At 38.3% G+C, this 18,918-nt stretch overlaps 1 protein-coding gene across 3 annotated transcripts in view; it reads right to left on the minus strand.

Annotated features, from left to right (window-relative positions):
- Window positions 1–4,553: 4,553 nt before the first annotated feature.
- LOC122716210 (neuropeptide CCHamide-1 receptor-like) overlaps window positions 4,554–18,918 on the minus strand; it is a 29,395-nt gene continuing 15,030 nt past the window's right edge. For 2 of the 3 annotated variants that reach the window (XM_043939086.1, XM_043939085.1), the window contains exons 2-7: window positions 8,325–8,860; window positions 7,698–7,890; window positions 7,208–7,341; window positions 6,856–7,029; window positions 6,220–6,470; window positions 4,554–5,362 (exon numbers count right to left, since the gene is read on the minus strand). In XM_043939086.1, the coding sequence (XP_043795021.1) occupies window positions 5,068–5,362; window positions 6,220–6,470; window positions 6,856–7,029; window positions 7,208–7,341; window positions 7,698–7,890; window positions 8,325–8,702 (1,425 nt within the window). In that variant the 5' untranslated portion in view covers window positions 8,703–8,860 and the 3' untranslated portion in view covers window positions 4,554–5,067. Of the gene's footprint in view, window positions 5,363–6,219; window positions 6,471–6,855; window positions 7,030–7,207; window positions 7,342–7,697; window positions 7,891–8,324; window positions 8,861–10,773; window positions 10,795–18,918 lie in introns of those variants that run through there. The other variant, XM_043939088.1, reaches the window with a different exon arrangement.

Below are 18,918 nucleotides of genomic sequence, written 5' to 3' on the forward strand. Positions count from 1 at the left end.
CATCAAGGAAAAAGCATAATGCTGGTACTATGTTTAGTTTGCAAGTCTGTCTCTGACAGAACTGGAATAATATCCAAACTTTCGCTTTCCTCGAGGCTCGGTTTCCTAAAGAATAATTCTCTCAATAACGTCCCCTCGGTAGAAGGCTCGTCCAGATCATTTTTACCCTTGATCCGTACATTTTGTATCTGATACGACATGGAATCTTTATCGAATTCCTCCAAATTACTCCTACAATATATAATTAAAATGAATGCACAAAATTTAGCCCGCTCATTTTTTTTCTTCCATAATAAATAATTTCTCTTTAGAAAAAAGAAAAAAAGAAGAATTAAAACCTATCATCAAATTTTCCAATTTAATCGTACATCTACAACATTCAATTCGGTGTGTTCCCTTACGTAGTTATCTCGAACTCATCGGTTTGACAAGCTTGATGAGCCTTCCTCATGGTATCCTTGCTCCTTTCTAATTTCACCTCCTCGAGTAGTTCCTTTGTTCTTTGAAATTTACCCTCGAGTGCATTGGTTTCTGACTGCTTCTCGTCCAGAGCATTCTGCAATCGGGATTTCTCACTCACCAGATTCCTCACGGTTTGCGTAAGTTCGAGGAATTGTTTTTCCTGAGTGGCGATTTGCCGTGTCAACAACTCCAAGATACGTGAAATCCGAATCTTTAACTCCTTCGCCTCGACTCGAGCCTGTTCCAGCTAATAAAATATCATGAAACGTGATATATCGAACGAAATTCTTCTCTACGTTTCATTTATCTCGTAAAATATCAATGGTCAGTAAGCATTCCTTCGTGAATAAGCATGATTCTCGTTCAATTTTCATTGAAATTATATTTGAAAACGAATCAATTGATAATCTAAGAGCTTCGTACACTATTGACCTAATAGATCGAACTTTCTTTCATTTAAAACTACATTCTGCAATTAATGAACACTCCTATTCGACGTTTCGATATTTTAAATTGAAAAACAGGATCGTTTTGCAAAACTTCTCCAATTTTATATATATATATATATTTCTATCATGTCTATAAATAGTCACTAGATTCACAAAATCTACATAACAAAGAACGATTTTGATTTAAACTTATTTAATCAAGATTGAGATCTAAATTTCTATTTTATTTTATTTCTATTTCTTATATTTTTACGATCCAACCGTATGTCTAGTTATTTATCAACCATTATTATTAAAGTGGATTATAAAATTTTCCCTGAAGCAATTTATCATAATCTACTTCCCTTTCTTTCTTTTTTCCCTCGATTTTTTAACTTCTAGAAGTTTTAAACTTCGATCTTGCACTTTTATCGCGCTTTTTCTCTCTTTTCTTTTTTTAAGAATAAAATTTTTTTGTAAGAATAAAATAGACGAAGAGGTGGAGGAATGGTCACAATTTAATCAAGCGTGAACGACATTACTTGAAATTCTAATTGTTTCTTCTCGGTTTCACGACGATCCAGGGATTTCTTATACTGATTCCTCATTGCTTCCTTTTCCGATTCGCTCACCGCCAGCTCCGACTTGGCGTCCCGCATTTCCTTGGTGCATCTGCGCGAAAAACAGCGTTCTATCACCTGTTTCCCGGCAAAATATCGTTGAAATATCGCGGGGAATTACGAAAAATTTATGCGATGCTTTATACGCGAAAAACGTCATGCGGTCGATTTAATTCACGAAATGAGAAACGAAAAAGGAAAAATTCGCTCGCTTTATCCAATCTTTATTTTCTTTTAATAGAATCACAAATTTGAACGTGCGCCAATTCCCTTAACACGTTCCCTTTTTCCCTCCGAGCGTTTAAATCGCTCGTGTTAATTACGCGACTCGAAACTGGTATTTTCGACCGGCGTTTCGAAGGAGGAAACGCGGCCCAGGCATGCGATCGCCATTATCTTAATTAAGATCGAGTGTCTGACTTGCATTCGAATATGCGGATGTTCGAGAAGAAAAATCTGGATTGATCCGTTGGGGGCGAGGAACGTGATTGGTTCCCTGGGACGGGATTCTCTCGATGAACGAGAAATCGCGCGGTCAAACTTTTAATGGCCGCCTCCCATTTGTAATCAGTTTCAGTGACAAATATTTCATCATGCTGGTATATTAGTAACAGTTGGAAGCGATCACGCGCGGTGAAATTTATCCGAGGTGTGCATATATCGTTGGGATCGATGACGGAGAGAAATGTACGGGACAGGGACGAAGAAATAGGAAACGGGAATGATAAAATGGTTGGAAGGAAGCTATAATAGAGATTTATTTCCTCGTGGCGATAAATGTTTATTTAAACTTGGAGTAATACCGGGCAAAGAAATATTGATGTATTAGGTTGATGCATGCGGAGTGTTGTTTCTTCGAGGTTTGAGTTTGATAGCTTCAGTTAATAACTGTTTGTTATATTTTCTTCTACTGTTTATGATTACGAATTATTACGTTTCTTTTAAAGAGAAATTTGAAATGTGAAATATAATCAACAAAAGGGATTACATCAAAATTTTGATAATTTAACGTGTTAACTATTTTATATATTGGTATATGATATTCCAGAACGATGAACGTTATCAATTTTCATTAAATTTTTCTTAAATATTCGTAATAAATAACAAAAGTGCATAATATAAAGAGTTATCAACTCACATTTCTTTTTTATCTCTTTCATTTTCTTTTTCATATTCTACAAATTAATATAACTTATAAAAATGTTTCTTTAAATGCGCGGTAGCGAATGTGTTAAATTTAAAGTATCAATAATTAGCGATACTATTTCGAATATATGTACAATATGTACAACGTTTCGAAAATCCCTAATGTGATTTATGAGATTATCCGATTATATATTATCCAATTAAATAGGAAAATACGATTAAAATTTTATAAAGAAAATTAATTACCTATTTGATAGAAATGAGCTTCGATATTGAAATATAATAATGATTAATTGAACGTAAAGTTGCAATTGAATGCGTGTACGGCGATATAAATTGCGGAGGGAATTTACTTAATTAATTGTTTGACCAGTAGAGCTATCCTCTTCCTATCAGCGGGACAGAGATCTTGGATATGAGGGAACGAAACCGAGTTTCCATCCACGTCTTCCCCTCTGCATTTCCAGCAGGCTTCCTCGTCAGCTTTCACCTCCTCGCTCTCTGTCGAGATCGTTTGTCTGCTCGAAGATTAAACAGTTACTTAAATGTTTCTTTATATTAAGAAATTGACGTCACAGCGGTCAGGCCGATGCAAGCAACACAAAAGGGATTTTCTCTCGAAATGTATTTCTCGTCTCGACGCGATACGATGGAAACGAAGACGAAGAGTTATTCCCACACGAGTTATCTCTGATAATTTTAATTTTAAAAAGAAAAGAAACGTAAAGAAATATCAACGAAATTTAAATTTTCCACGAACGAAACTTCTTTTACTTGTGTATCTTTTTCAATTATTATAGCTCGAGATAAAAGTAAGAAAGATGAATACAGTAGATTAGATATTTCCAATCTAAAAAATAATTTTACCGACCCGTGAACGAAACAGATTTAATTTACATACCGAATCAATTATATACCGCAATTGCTAAATAATAATGAAAAGTTTAAACACGACGAATGGAACGAATCGAGGGAGGAATCCAGCGTTTCAACCGACCCCAACAATGGACCGATCGAGGGAACGTGTAACGAAATAAGTAACGAAGTAACGTGTACCGTGCTTGAATCGTACTTTAACCTAGTTATCGTCATACGGTCGGGATTAGTTCAATTCCGTGTACGGACCTTGGTCGTCGTGATGCATGTACTCGTTCTCCTGATAAATCCGGAGGGTACGTTGATGAAGTCTGGCCAGTCTGCACAGAACGAATTCGTGAAATCGAATCGTGGCCGTGTCTCAATTTCGCGGTCGAACGTGATGAACCGATGCACATGTGCGACCCGTGGCCGAGAGAAACAAAAAAGAAACGATGAAGAATGGGAGAGAGGTGACGTTGTACCTTTTACTCCATCTAATATAGGAATTCATAAGAGTACCGTCATCGTAGTCGTTCGAATACATGCCCGGCAGACATTTCTTCCCGTTGGAAAGTTGGAAGATCGACGAGACGACTTTCGAGCCCTCGATTTTTTCCTGGACGCGGAAACACGCAGCTTCGAGAAAGGGAAACGATTCGACGCCGTCCAGAGAGGACTCGATGCTCGGTGGTCGACGGCCTGAAGTTAGACTCGTATCGAGTTTCTTAACTCGACGCTCTGCGGCGATAAGGAAGAGGAGCATTTTTCTTTGGTAGGGGGGGGGGGGGGGGAAGCGGACCGATGAGATATTAAATCGTGGATGAAAAACGATGAGATGATATCCGCGCGAAGAAGAATTGAACACCGTGGGATTTTTAAGTCGAATCAGCGACGCCATTTTTATCTCGTCTTCTATTTCCTTTTGTTTCGTTCCTCTTGTCCCTTGAAGAAGAAAATAAGGAAGAGTAATGAAAAAGAATTTAGAGGAAAGAGAGATTGAAGGGATTTATATACGTGGGATTTATATATCTGAATTTTATTCACAAAAATCGGTGCGCTCATAAATGTACATATTTGTCGCAGTCTTTGTTCCCGCGAACCATATCGACGCAATTTCACATAGGTTACTTTTTGTTGCGTTTTTAATGATTAATCTCGATGATGTTCGTGCACTCGAGAAAAACGAAAGGATAAAAATTGGACGACGAACGGACGAGATGCACGTTGAATCCCAGGATCTTCTCCCTCCTAGATCCTAACTCCAAGGATGCAAATATATTAAACGTTGTCTCGCGAATTGTTCTCGAAAAATTGTTTCTCGCAAGTAGATGTCAAAAAGTAAAAGTTCTCTGTCGTCCATTGTCTCGATTATTCGTTTACAAAATGTTTGCTTTTCGAGAGGACAACTGTCAACACGTCTTCGACACGCTCAAATATATTCGCATTCTGAGGATAAAACGCGAAAAAACGTTTAATCGAAAAGTCTGGTTCATAGGGAGAACACAGGGATCGGATTGGTCGCTGAATCATCACAGTCCTTTCGATTTTAGCATTCACGATTGATCGGTTGCTCCGTGCTCCGTCGAGTTTCGATGGCTTCTCAATCCGTCCTCCACTCCGTTCGGACATCCGGTCAGGCTAATGGTCGTTTCCTGTTCCTTGATCGGGACACTGGTCCTGGTATCGTTTCCAAGGATCGACATGTGCATCACGCTCCGCTGCCCTCGCCTCGAGTCGTACCTTCTCGAGCTTATTAACGAGAAACTTTGACCCCGTCCCCGTGAGCTCAAGTCGGATGACCGACGATGTCGCCTCCGCATCCGCCTTGGCACGCAACAAAGCAGATACCTGCGACCAAGTTTCGCTTAATTTTGACGATAATAGTTTAACGACTTTGCTCTATTATACGCTGGTAATAACGTTACTTTCCTCGGTTTAACGATAATAAGGAACAATCGGCTATTGATTATCTTGCTCGAGTTTGCACGTTAAACGAGCGTGTTTAATTATTCGTAATAGGCTTTGCGTTTTTCGAGTCGGAAAGATAAATTTGGAAAGTAAACTTTGAAAGTTTGAACGTGTAATTAATCGTTTTCGAATTATAGAGAAAGAGAGAGGGAGAGGAAGGGAATGGTGGCGCGAGAGTAAAATTAAAGCAAGTCGTTAAAATCATATATGGGGGATGAAATTGAAGTTTGAAATAGTTTGGTATAGAATAACGATGTGAAAAAAAAAAAAAAAGTCAATTTTATATTATATTTCAAATTCTATCCCAGGTAGGCAATAAATATTCATAGCAACGACCGAATTCGTTCGAATTTCTCGCGGAAATGATTTTCATCCGAAACCGTGAAAATGTGCGGCTAATTCATGGGGGAGGTTATTCGTGTAACTGAATAGAAGCGGAGAAGCATTGATTATGCGTTAGTCGGGCAATTTTTACTCGTATTGATAATAATTTGTGATACGATTCATTCTTTAAATAAGATTATCCCGTAGGCGTTAAATTGCTGCCAAAATTTTCTCCTGATATTTCGTTTTCGAAATGGCGATAACTCTCCACGAACCGTGAATATTTAAAAATCGAAATTGATTTTCGATTCGTTCTAACGAGACACGATTTTCATTCACTATATACGATATATATATACGATAAATCGAGGAAATCGAGGAAATGTTTTTTTTTTTTTTCTCGTTGAAAATACCTGTCGAAGTATTTTCTGAATGTACTGCTCACGCAGTACAAAGCGATAGGATTGATACAACTATTGGTGAACGCTAGGCAAAAACCGAGGATCCGGAAATAATGCCAAAAATCGTTGTAATCCTGCTGCGCCGTTGGATGGATGTAAAACCACAGCATAAACACATGTTGGGGGAAGAAGCACACTGCAAAAACAATCACGAACGCCATCACCATTTTCGCCACCTTTTTACGCGCTTTCACTTGTTTCACCTACAATCAAAACGATACAACATTATAAAAGATGATATACGATTTTGCAAAAAAAAAAAAAAATAACTATCTCACTTTTTCCTCTCGTTAAACAACAATTTTTCTTTCACCAACCGAAAAATTTGCTCTGAACTTTACTTGCCTATTTAAAAAAAAACCTTCATATATTAAACTTTGCAAAAATTATTGGAAAGAATCGATGAGAGTGGTTGAGTTTTCTTAACAAACTGATAGTTCCTTCGTTAAGTTTAATGGGAATTGAAGGCTGTTATAACAATCGGAAGGAACGATTATGCAAATTCAAAAATTGGAGAAACTTTCGTTGAACTTTTTTAATGGTATATAAGTTTTACAATATATAACTTTTATATAAGTTTTATTTTACCTGACATTGCATCTCACCGGGTATGTTCCTGGTGCTGCGCATCAAGTGTCTGGCCATTAGGATGTAGAAGAACGCGATGATGATGAGCGGCACCGCGTAGTAGATGAAGAAACGGCAGACCAAGATCGTTTTTGGATAATTCGGCCCGAATTCCGGGGGATATGGGTAGCAAGCCTTTGAACAAAAATTACCAGAACTGAAAATCTACGGTTTCGATAGCTCGATTAAACGTGTTTAATTCGCATAATAAAATGGAACGACGAGTTGATCGTTGTTGCCAAGAACAACAGCAAGAAACGTGTAATAGTTAAAAATAATTAAACCTTAATTGCCTTATGGATGCTGAACTCACGCGAAAGCTAATACTGCTGTTCACTTTGAAGACCCTGATGTAGGAGAAGGAACCGGGGATGGCGCACATGATTGCCAATAGCCAAATCAACGCGGCTACTATCACAGTGAATCGGGTTGCTCGTTTTCCAGTACCTTGAACAAATAAAAATCGAATAACCGATCACGTTCTCGATCGTTCGAGTAGTTTTCTTCTTGTGGAAACACTCTACCTAGACTATTACATTATCGGTAACACGATGAAAGAGAAAAATCTTGTAAGCAAATATTCGTGGAAATAAAGATTGGGGGGGATCCTCGTTACTTTTTAATCGTCTACGTCTATTAAGTTATTTTCGAAGGAGGAAAGTTGAAAACTTTCATCGATTTCTTTGCTCGAATCCGTTTGAACATTTTGCACTTCATTCTCATCGCGAAAATTCCCCTTTAACTGCCTGCGACCGGAACTTAAAAGACTTAAGGACAGGAAAATGGGAAATCGAAACTCGTACCCGTGGTGTGAAACTTTCTCATTGGATCCACGATGGCGAAGAATCTGTCCGCCGATAGAGCCGTTAAAGTGAAGACGGAGACCCCGATCGAGATATCCTTGGCGCACTCGGATACCTTGCAGAGCACGAGCCCAAATGGCCACGAATCCAGGATATAAACGGTGAACGTGAATGGTACGCACGTCATGATCACCTGTGGTGTGAACCAAGTGTCAGAGAAATCGAATAGACTATTAAATACCGCAGAGGTATTTTTAAAAATAAGCTTTTATTTTTAAAAATAAGATCTTCGCGATCTTCGCGAGAAAAATTAAGATTCTTCATTGTGTAACTTTTATTCCTTTTCTCTCTTTCTCTCTCTTTCTCTCTCTCTCTCTCTCTCTCTCTGTCGTAAGAGTAAAAAAGCAATGGAAAAATTTCAACAGCTAAATGAGAAACGTGTGCGCGAAACGAAATATTATGGAAGGTGAATTTTTTTAAAAGAAATTATCTCAAGAAATAAGAAAGGTTGTAAAATATCGTAGAAGGTAGGAATTCATCACGAATAAGAATAAGAATAAGATGGAAGATTATCGGCCTCGACGAACGAGGGATAAGTTTTCACCACGATAAAAAATGAACACGTGCCAAGAGATCCCCAAGCGCCAACGAGAAGACATAAATATTGGGAACGTTCCTCATGTTACTGTGCCTCAGTATGGTGAGCGCAAGCACCCCGTTTCCGGTGAGCCCGATCAGAAGAATCAGGAGGAACACGATCGGCACGATATAAGTTTCCGGCCGATCTTCGTACGGCACGTACTTCTCCCCCATGCTCAATTGTTCCTCATCCTCTTTCAACACCATCTGATCGATCACACCGTACATACTGCCTATGCTCGTATAATCCGTGGTCGAGGCAATCGCGGAAGTGACTCTGAGGACAGACGAGGGGGGCGGTGTCGTCCGTGACGGAGGGAACAACGGAGATACGGTGGTTCCAGCTCTCAACATATTTTTGTTCATCCTTTCACCAAACTCTTCGCACTGGTCACCAGCACTATTCCGGAAATGGATGATCGCTCGCCTTTCATATCTTCCTGATCGCGTTCCTCCCCGGCCAATGGCCAATGGCCGCAAGGCGGTTCACCAGCTCGCTCCTCGCGGAGGAGAATCTCTGCTCCCTGGAAATTGGGAAAGAAACGTGTTAGCCAAAGTTCTCGGCAAATGGGGCGGAATATCACGGTAAATGGGGAAATGATTCACGGGGAGACGCACGGTGAGAGCCATTTACCTCGCGGAGGGGTAAAAGGCGAGAAGGAAATTGCACGGATTGAAAGAGACGCGTGTAATTTTTCAGCGAGAAGCTTAAGCTTCTCTTTTCTTGTTTTCTTTTTTCTTTTTTTTTTTAGAAAATAATACGAAAAGATAAAGGTGATAAGTTTAATGTCAAAGTAGATTTATATTTATAAGAGGAAAGGGAGACGGGGGGGTTTAATAAGCGTCTCGATACGATGATTCTTTGGAGACGCGCTCGCCATGAACTAAGTCCAATTTAATGAGAGTTCCGTTGCTCATTCTATACTGTGCATTATATAAAAAAGGTTATCGATAAATTCGCAAAGCACGAGGGGAAAAAATGAGAGAAAGAGAGAGAGAGAGAAAGAGAGAGAGAGAGAAAGAGATAGGTGTAGGAGTGCATTTCTGTCGCGATAAAGAGTTACACTAATTCACGGTGCTACGTGACCTCGTTAACCAAGAATTTTTAGCCTTTAATACTTTCTATTACCGTGCCTCCAGCGTTTTACGAGTCGTGAAAGAGTCGCTTAGTTTCTTGTAACCTCGTCGAGATCGACGGTTCTGTTCCACCAAGTCTCAAACTCGCGCGTCTACCCTTGCGTGGGCAGAGCTTTTTCATTCCCCTAAGACCTCAAGACACGGTCGATGCATGAAGATAAGAGTACTCCAAACCCTTGAAATTTCTTTGAAAACAATAATGACTGTACGCGCGCGCTATCAGATTTCTGCTCAATTAGAGAGTTCCAGCTTGGGGATATCAGCTTGGAAATACTTGGGTTTAATTTTAGTCGTTAATGATAACGGTCGTTTCTCGCATCGCCATTCTGTAATTTATATATTTTCTCGGAAATTAAGATGCGAAAGCTTCAAGATTTTAGATGGAATTCCACGAATATTCAAAATGGAGGAAACGGTAATGATTCTAAAAATTGTGTGTTCTAAAAATGTGTGCATTTCCTCGATCCTCTATTTATTTTGGTACGATATAATACCGGAATTAAATGGGTCAGGATCACAATAGAACGAAGGATATTAAGCTAGGGTTAAATGGGACCGCAAATTGCGAAGTTAGATATTGAAATAAAATAATTTCATTTCTCGACGTCCTCCCCCGAATGAGATTAAATTTCAAACGTATTGGCGAATTGTTATTTAAATATTATTTATTTTTCCACGTGAAATAAGCTCTTAATCAGGAGAGGAATTTATATTCAGAGGTTCCATCGTTGTTCCATTGTTGTTGTTGGAAAAATGAATACTACACTAGACTATTCCCTGTATTCTCTTGCAGGCAAGTTTCCTCTTTTGTGAACTGAATAATGTTTCGCTCCGCGAGAGACAATGAGATCTCATCAGACAAAGTTACAATTGTACTTTTGGCGAAAGAATTTCATATCTCGAAACGGAAGTCATACTTGTGAAAATTTGTCGACTCGATCTCTTGAAAAAACTCTTGATACAACTCAGTTTTCATAAACTCCCGTCCAAAACTTTACACGGGATTCGTGCTATATCGTTTTAAAAACGGATATTATGAAACCCTAGCAAATATTATTTCTACAAGAACAATCTTGAAAAGTTTTAACCAATCTCGAAGCGATTGTACACACATCGAACGGCAGATATATCACTTCTTAAATCATGGTTCAAATTGCAAGAAAGATATTTTCTATTTTCGATTTCGCGAATAAGAATAATTTGTTCCCGAGGAATTACTTAAAATTGCTTATTTAATCCATTTCAATTCGCTGATCCCGTGCAAAACATGGCACGATATCACACGATCAAATCGACTCACCACTTTAATTCACCCCGACAATTTCACGCTGTGATACGCTCCAACGCCTTTATCTTTCAAACTTGACGCGCAATCTCGGCCGAAGATGGAAGATCCTTCTTCCACGTTCGAAATCGAACTATAATGCATGCGTGTGTACACGAGGTTTCAAAGCCATTTTCTCGTTATTTTTTGCCAAATGGATTTTACGACACGCGAATGGAAGGAAGGAAGGAACGGTTCGATAAAGCTTCCTAGGATCGGTAAGCCTATAAACCTTTTTTACGGATTCAATCGCTACAGGCTAGACCGATATACGATTGGATGCAACGTTACAACGATATTTATTCTCGGCGAAGACACGTTACGACGACTGATCCTATACAAAGATAGAGGCAGCAGCTCGTAAATCGGGAACCAAGACATTTAGGATCATTAAATGGGGCTAAGCGCGATACCGGCCCCGATTGGATTAAACACGATTACACAGTGGTCTGGCTATCACTTTGCGGGCACACGTGTGTTTTTCGTTTGGATTAATGGAACGAGGTATGCGCCATTCAAACGTGTCGTAATTTTCGAACAAATTGTAATCTGAGGACGGCAGTGACGTGATCGTCTCGACCAAATCGAGATCGCGAGGAAACGAACGACGAAAAAACCACGACGTAAGTTTTAATGGAACTTTCGTGACCAGAACTTTGGGAAATATGATAGGGTTATTAGGGTGGCAGATTTTTTCGTGAGGGTAATAGATGACTCTTGTGAATCGCGATCGTTATTCGGGAGAGGCATTAAGTACGTAAGTTGGAGGAGCGAGAATGTGTTTGCATAAAAACGAAAAAACGAGATCAAACTTCAGAAATAGAGAGTGACGCGAAAACGAGTGAAGAAATGTCCGTATAATCGAGTTACCGCCGTCCGTTGCAGCTGTTACTAAAAGCCTGTTGTTCAATCTACCAACGCGAATGAAAATCACAATTTGAAACGTGTTGGAAATATCCCTCCAAAACATTCTCTCTCGCTCTCTCTCTCTCTCTTTTTCTCAATTCACAATTACGGTTAATAAAATTCTTCATGCAATTTCCAATCCACGGGAATGAAAATATTGGTTTCACTTCTCTCCTATTTGTAAATCTTATTTCTTTCAGTGGTTAACTTTTCTGGAAAGCTTTGCGAAACGTGTTATGCACCGCGTCGAATTGTCATTAACGTCATTTAAGCTTCGATTATCGATTTACTTTTTATCGTTCGATGGCGTGGTTCTATAAAAGTTTCGCCTCATCAGCCCACTCGCGTCACTTCCTTTCGAAAGGAAAACGAATCGAGGGATATATCGGTATTTGGAATTTTTTTTTTTTTGTGTGTGTATTTAATCTTTTTAATTTTCATCGAAATTCTATGGCTATTATTTTCGAATTTTGCAAGAGAATCATTTGTGTATTTAATTTTTATGTAAAGTTGAACGAATGTAACTATTCTCTGAATAATTTCCTCGATATTTTTACATTTGTGGAGAAAAAATAAAGCTTATTTTTTTATAGAATTAGTTTCATTCTGTTGATCGAGGTAAACTCATTTCGTTTTTTTTTTTCTGCATTTACCCGTAATTACTGAACGAATTAATTACCACAGAAATCTTTGCCACACCATATTTTCTGGATATTTTAATGATAAATCACTTGGCCATCAACGCATGGCGTTGTACACGTGTGTTGGCTAACAAGTTTTGATAAAACGCGGTGAAAATCGATTAATTATCACGACTGAAAATTCTGATAACGTACGCGTTCCCCTTCGTTTTATGATTCCCTATCCAAGTGAAATTGAAATGACCAACTGCCATTCTTTCCAATACTATCGGCATGAAACGAAATAATAAAAACGGGGGGCTAGTTTAAACAATGATTTGTTATTTCGAAAAAAAGGAAAAACAACTTTAAACTATCTCCTAATCTTTTAAAATCTTGTCAAAAAAATAATTTCGAAATTTTTCAAACGGGGATGGAGAAGAAAAAATCTATTTATATACAAATACTGGTAAATTAACGAAAGATTGGATATTGAAAGAAATGAGAAGAAGTATCTGTAGCGCGAATCATGGGATCATAAAAGGGTTTTAACGACTTCCGATGATCGTTTTCTCCTATGAAAAAAGTATCGTAAGATTGCATGGCGACCACTAATTGGGGCGCCAGGAAAATAATCAAACATCAGACACATGGCCCGTTAGTCTCAATTGCGCTCGATAAATAATTGCCCGTTTCAGTCGACGATATAGAGTATGCGATATCGAGCTGCAAAAACTTTGCTTTTTATGTTGCAAAAAATTAAATCGAATCTCTGCATCCGAAAATATTTGTATTAATCTAAATATTAAACTAACTTGGAAAAATCGTGAAAACTAAAAATACGAATAAAAGATAAATACTTTTTTCTTCCCTTTTATTTTCCCTAGTAAATAATTGATAATAATTTTTGTACCATTTTTTTATCGTTATTATTTTAGCAATTTATGATATTATATGACAATTTTTTTAATATAATTTAATACTAAAATCTATACGTATCGAATTTGATCGTCGAACATGTACGTTGAAATTGTTGACACATAAAACAAATCTAGATTTGTCGATTCCTCTTTTCCTATCTTTCGCTGTTTGAAACTGAGTAGATAACTCCACTCTTTTAGCGACTAACTCTTCTTCACAAATTTGGCCGAGTGGTAATCTCCGGATAAAACTAAACTGGTTTTAAAAATCTTGTGAAATTGATTGAATGGTCCAAAGAATCATTCTTCTATGTTTGCTAGAAGTCTAAAAAAAAAAAAAAAGATCCGATTACCTGGCCTTTCTTGGATCCAAAGCTAATACCATTTCAACCGTCTAAGAATAGAATAAAATAAATGTGTATATACACATTCGTGAATGATTCGAAAAGAATAAGAATAGAATCCTATTATATTTTATTTAGAGAGTAGGGAAGAAACGTAGTAGTAGTTATGCTTTAATCAAGGATAATGATCAATAAAGAATGTGATATTTTTTGAATTAAAAGAAAGAAATAAAAACGAAACACTCTTATACTAGGGATTAGATTAAAAACAAATGATGGCAACAATAATGTAAATAACAAAACTATGAAGACACTTGATCACGCTACTTTAAAAATAGAAAACGTTCAAGAAAATTAGTTAAAATAATTTAATGAATGTTGCTTCTTTTTTTTTATATGTGTTTATTGCGATTATGTTTTATCTCGTACGAATTCGAGACTTTGGAAAATTTCAATTTCCAACATATGCTTCTTTGCCATAACTTACCGCCTTCCATATCGAAAAATTTCAAACGATTATTTTTCACGATCTCTTTTTCTATTTCGAAATTGCAAAATAAATTTTTTTTTTTTGTAAAATTCCTTTTTCCAACTTTAAACACGACTACATAATTTATGTATGGCATCCAATAAAAAAAACGCGTAGGTAGAAAATGAAATCGCTCCCACGTGTATGTGAAAAATACGTTTTCTATCGGGATTACGCGTGAAAGAAACCATTTATATCGACGGTGCATTTGGGGAAGATAGATTAATCGATAAAATCGTTCGAAATCGCCATATGAGAAAGAAAACGTAACTTGATTTGCAAATATTTATACAGCTCTTCCTGAACTTTCAACTTTGTTTCTTTGTTTGACGGCTTTGTCGGCACTTTCGCCCAGGTCTGACCAATATTGGCTTCTACTACTTCGTCGCAACTATTCGGCTAATATACATTCGAATCGAGTTCTAATCTATCGAACGTTTATCGTATCGAAATAATAACTATAAATGGTTGATATCATTTCACCCCGCGGAGTGTAACAAATCGTTAACGGGGAAAGTAATTGCAATTGTTATCCTATTTAAAATTTCATTTGAAACTCGTACAAGTTCAGCGGGGGCTTAACGATTCTTCTTAATGAATAGGACGTCTTTCACCGGGCTGATTACAATTGTCGTGATGCAATCGGATTTTAATCCTCATTAATTCCTGTCTAAAGCTTGACTTTCCAGTGGGAACATCCTTGGGAACGATTCTTCGAATTTACGATAAATTAAAACGCATTAGCGAACGTTCTTTGATTCGTTTAAAATTTCTAAAACGATCACGGATATCCGGAAATTTATGAATATTCTAAAAGCGGAGGGGGAGGGGAAAAAAAATGAAAAAGAAACTGACCCGCTGTAACGTGATTGAAAAATGTCACGATATTTGGTCGTCAAGCGTCATTCTTTTTCGCACGCAATTTTTCCTATCGATCAAGCCTCTCCTGATTGACGTGTTCCCTACAAAATGGAGGACGAAATGGTCCGGAGAGCGTTAAGAGGATCGAAAGCGACGAAAATGCTTTTCGCAAAAAAAAAATTACAAGAGATACGGAATCGGTTTTCCCTTTAAAAAAAAAAAAGAAAGAAAGAAAGAAAAAAGAAAAAGGATGGAACAAGTTTGTCGAGTCTGATAAGAGCACTCTTTTAGGCTCGTTAAGACGAGCTGAAATGCGAAGAAAAGCGTCGAGCGAACCGATGGAAGAAGATTAATTAGGTTTGCTCGACTGTCCAAGAGAAATTTTCGTTTCTTCGCATCTTTCGAAGTATCGATAACAAGGTAATGAGACAAATTTCCGTATTTCTCTTTCGTGAAATGAAACGGGGGAATGAAATCGAACGAAGGAATATTCCGATAATTCTACTTAATTACATTCAACATTCATTTTATTTCTTTCATCGAGGGGGCGATAAATATATTCTCCACGCGACTCCTCCTCTTCGATAAATTATCGGAATTTCGTGCTTTCGCGTTGGAAATTTTTCCCAGACGATAACAGAAATCCTTGGACGACGGAGGGGTGAAAAGTCGAAACGCATATCGAATTCAATTTCTCTCTCCTCCTCCTCCTCCTCTCACCACGTCTTGTAAGGGGGTTGAGCGATGTGCGTCGAGAGGGGCGCGGGAGAAATGAATTTACGGGTTTAAGGATCGTGACAAGGGTAAATTAAAAACACTATCTTCGCGTTGGAGAAGGTTACGTTGCAAGGGGAGTTACCGTTACCTGAATACTCTTTGGCTTAATTAATACGTTCTGCTAGAATTTCTACAACAAAACCGCGTTCCAAGAGTCACGTGAAGATGATATCTTGGCGTTTAATTAAAGCTTCTTTAAGGATTGCTCGTTCTAAGGGAGGGGAAATATTAGGGAGAAAAACGGGATATAATTTTGACCACGTGAAACGTTGGAGCACGAAATTGAATCGTGGACGGGGATGTTTTCGTAATTATCGTCGTATCGGGGACGATTTTTGTTTGCCGACCTTTAGGGAATCGTCCCTATGAAAATATCGAGCGTGAGATTCTTCCAACCTTGTAACAAAAGAGGGTGCGACGCGGTCTAATGGGGAGGGTAGTCGTAAAGAGAAAGTAGCTGCTACTCTTGACCGTCGACGCTGTCGATCCACCCTCTATGATTGCCAATAAAATGGTTGTGCACCGCCACTGGTCTAGATCCCGTTGTTTAGGGACCTGGTATTATATTCCATGAAACATTTATGCGTTTATTGTGGCCGAGAAAATTCGATATTCGCGCGTATTGAGATTGAACGTCGATATAACGAACAACGTTTGAATATCTCTATCGACTAATTAAACGAGGGCCGCGAGGGGAAACGCGAGTTATTATCTTTAATAATCAACGTTGTTCGAACTCGAATTGGGAATGCATCGTTTCGAAAACGATGTTTCCTCCTTGAAAACATCGATATCGAAGGCACGGGAGAAATCGAGAAATGTTTGAAACAAATGTTCGATCAAATGAATGTCGTCGAATGGATTCGTTTGAAATTTCGAGTAAATTCTCGATAATCAAAACAACATCAAAGACTGGAAATCCTATCGCGAAAGGTATTTCGAGACTGGTCGCTTTGTTCTTTCCTGGGAGCTTGTTTCCGGGAGAATCGTAGTCGATCCGTTTCCGCTCGAATTGAAAAACGTGTTTTAACTTTCGATAAAAGGAGGAAGTGTGTTAAGATAGTTTCTTAGAGAGCCAAGCAGTTCCAACCGGTTTCGAAACCAGTTTTTATAGTCAGTTTTTATTATCCCAACATCGAATCTCGGCAGGGAGATAGAAATTTTCGAAGGAATAAATTTGAAAAGCTGGAAAAAGCTAGAAATTTGAAAAGGGAGCGTGAGAAAAATGAACGAAACGCAGGGGGAAGAAGAACAAAGCTTGTTGTTTCGCGGCGGCAAATAAAATTCAAAATGGTCGGATCTCTTGAAATTTAAATACCGGGCACGAATTTGGGATTCACTCGATAGATTCGTTCTTGTGTCGTCCACCAACGTATTTAATATTTCATCTATCGCGGAGAATAACGAAGTTCTAAAATTCGATATATCTGTTCTCGCATCTCGTGAAAATACCGTGCATATTTTAACCACACCGCGTGAAACCGAGTTAGCGAAAACTAGAAACGTCGCCCACCCCTGTCGAAGCATCCAACCTCCCCGATACACCGAAACAGATTATTCAATCAGGGGGGAAACACTCGGCGCACAATTATATAACAAGATTGGACCGTATTCAATCGTTCACTTGAAAACGCGCCCTTCCTATCAATCGAAACTTTCCACATCCTATTGGCCCGTTTTTGTACAACCGTTGATTTTTCACCAATTCCAATTTTTCTCGTGAAAAAAAAAAAAAGGAATAAAATAACTCTCCCGGCAGGTGAGACAAAAAAAAAAAAAAGCTCGTGCTTCACCCCCTGCCTGGATCGCGTACCCTTTTTATTTGAACGAATACCGCTCTTTTCACACGCTTTTTCACTTTACCGCGGTCGTTTTGATTGCGTATCTTTTATCCGAGATTTTCTACGGTTCGACTATGTGTCGGCTACGCGGACAAAGAGAAAAGAGTTGTGTGGCGAACCGAGGAAATTTTAATATCGCGTGTAATGGCCGGTATTTCGTTACTTCGTTTAAGAATTAAAAGAATTCGAATTACAAAATATGTATGTACAGCCGATATTGCTGTTTCCTGATTGAAAAAAGAAATTTTTCTGTCCATTCTTTTTTTTTTTTTTTTTTTTTTCTTTTTTCCATTGCCGATCGTGGAATTCTAAGGGAGAGAAAAACGAAGATTGAGCGAAAAGAATATTGGTGTTACGGGTGGAGGGTAGGGATCTATCGGTCGTTACGATAAACGGTTACACAACGGCGGAAGAAAGCAAAAAAAGGAAGGATCGAAAAGATCCATTCATCGAAAGTTTGACGTTGACAGGTGTTATGGAAGCTTTGTGGAATGACGTTGAAGTTCCAAAAGGGGTGGAATAATGGACGCGATTCTTTCAATTTGACCCCTTCCGTGCTTCTGGTGCTTTATGGATTTTCGATGGACGAGCTTCATGCTCGAGTATTGAAGAGAGATCTATAAATCGTTTCGGAATTCCGTGGCGAGAACACGAGCCACTCAGCCGGGAAAAATTATCTGGAATGATTTCCTCGTTGACCTGTTGTTCAGCAGTGTAAATCTCCCGATGAATTATCGCACAATCGTTTCCACGATAGTTCTCCCTCCTCGTTCTCTATTTGCTCACGATCGCGTCGATAAATTCATCGATTTTAAATTCAATTTAAATTTATGCGAAACTATTTTTTACCGATAACGAACACCGAGACAAAAAGTGATTCACGATTCTCGTGAACGAGGATACACCCTCGTAAAGGTGTTTTCTTTAAATTTTCTTCAATCTGTTTTTTTCAATTTCACGAAATTCGCATCGATCAGAACCGATGGGTGTATGAATCAACTGTGGCTCGTGTTGACACAGTCAAACGAATCTTTGCCATTTTGCGACACGGGAACATTAGGCTACACAAAGACACCGATACAATCGTGAAAATCAAATAAACTATTCATGCCTTGCACAAGTTTCGTGGGCGACCAGTATTTGAGCAAACATGACAGCTTTACCGCAGGGTCGCGCATATATCTATTATATGTATATATATATATATATATATATATATATCTATTAGCCGGTCAATTAAGACAGATATTCATTAGATACAACTGTCACGATCCAAGTACGTGATCCAGAATTTTCTTTCAAAAATATAGTCCTGATATATCG

Source organism: Apis laboriosa, unplaced genomic scaffold, assembly GCF_014066325.1.
Source record: "Apis laboriosa isolate Shangri-la unplaced genomic scaffold, ASM1406632v1 scaffold42_cov153, whole genome shotgun sequence".
Taxonomy (NCBI): Eukaryota; Metazoa; Arthropoda; class Insecta; order Hymenoptera; family Apidae; genus Apis; species Apis laboriosa.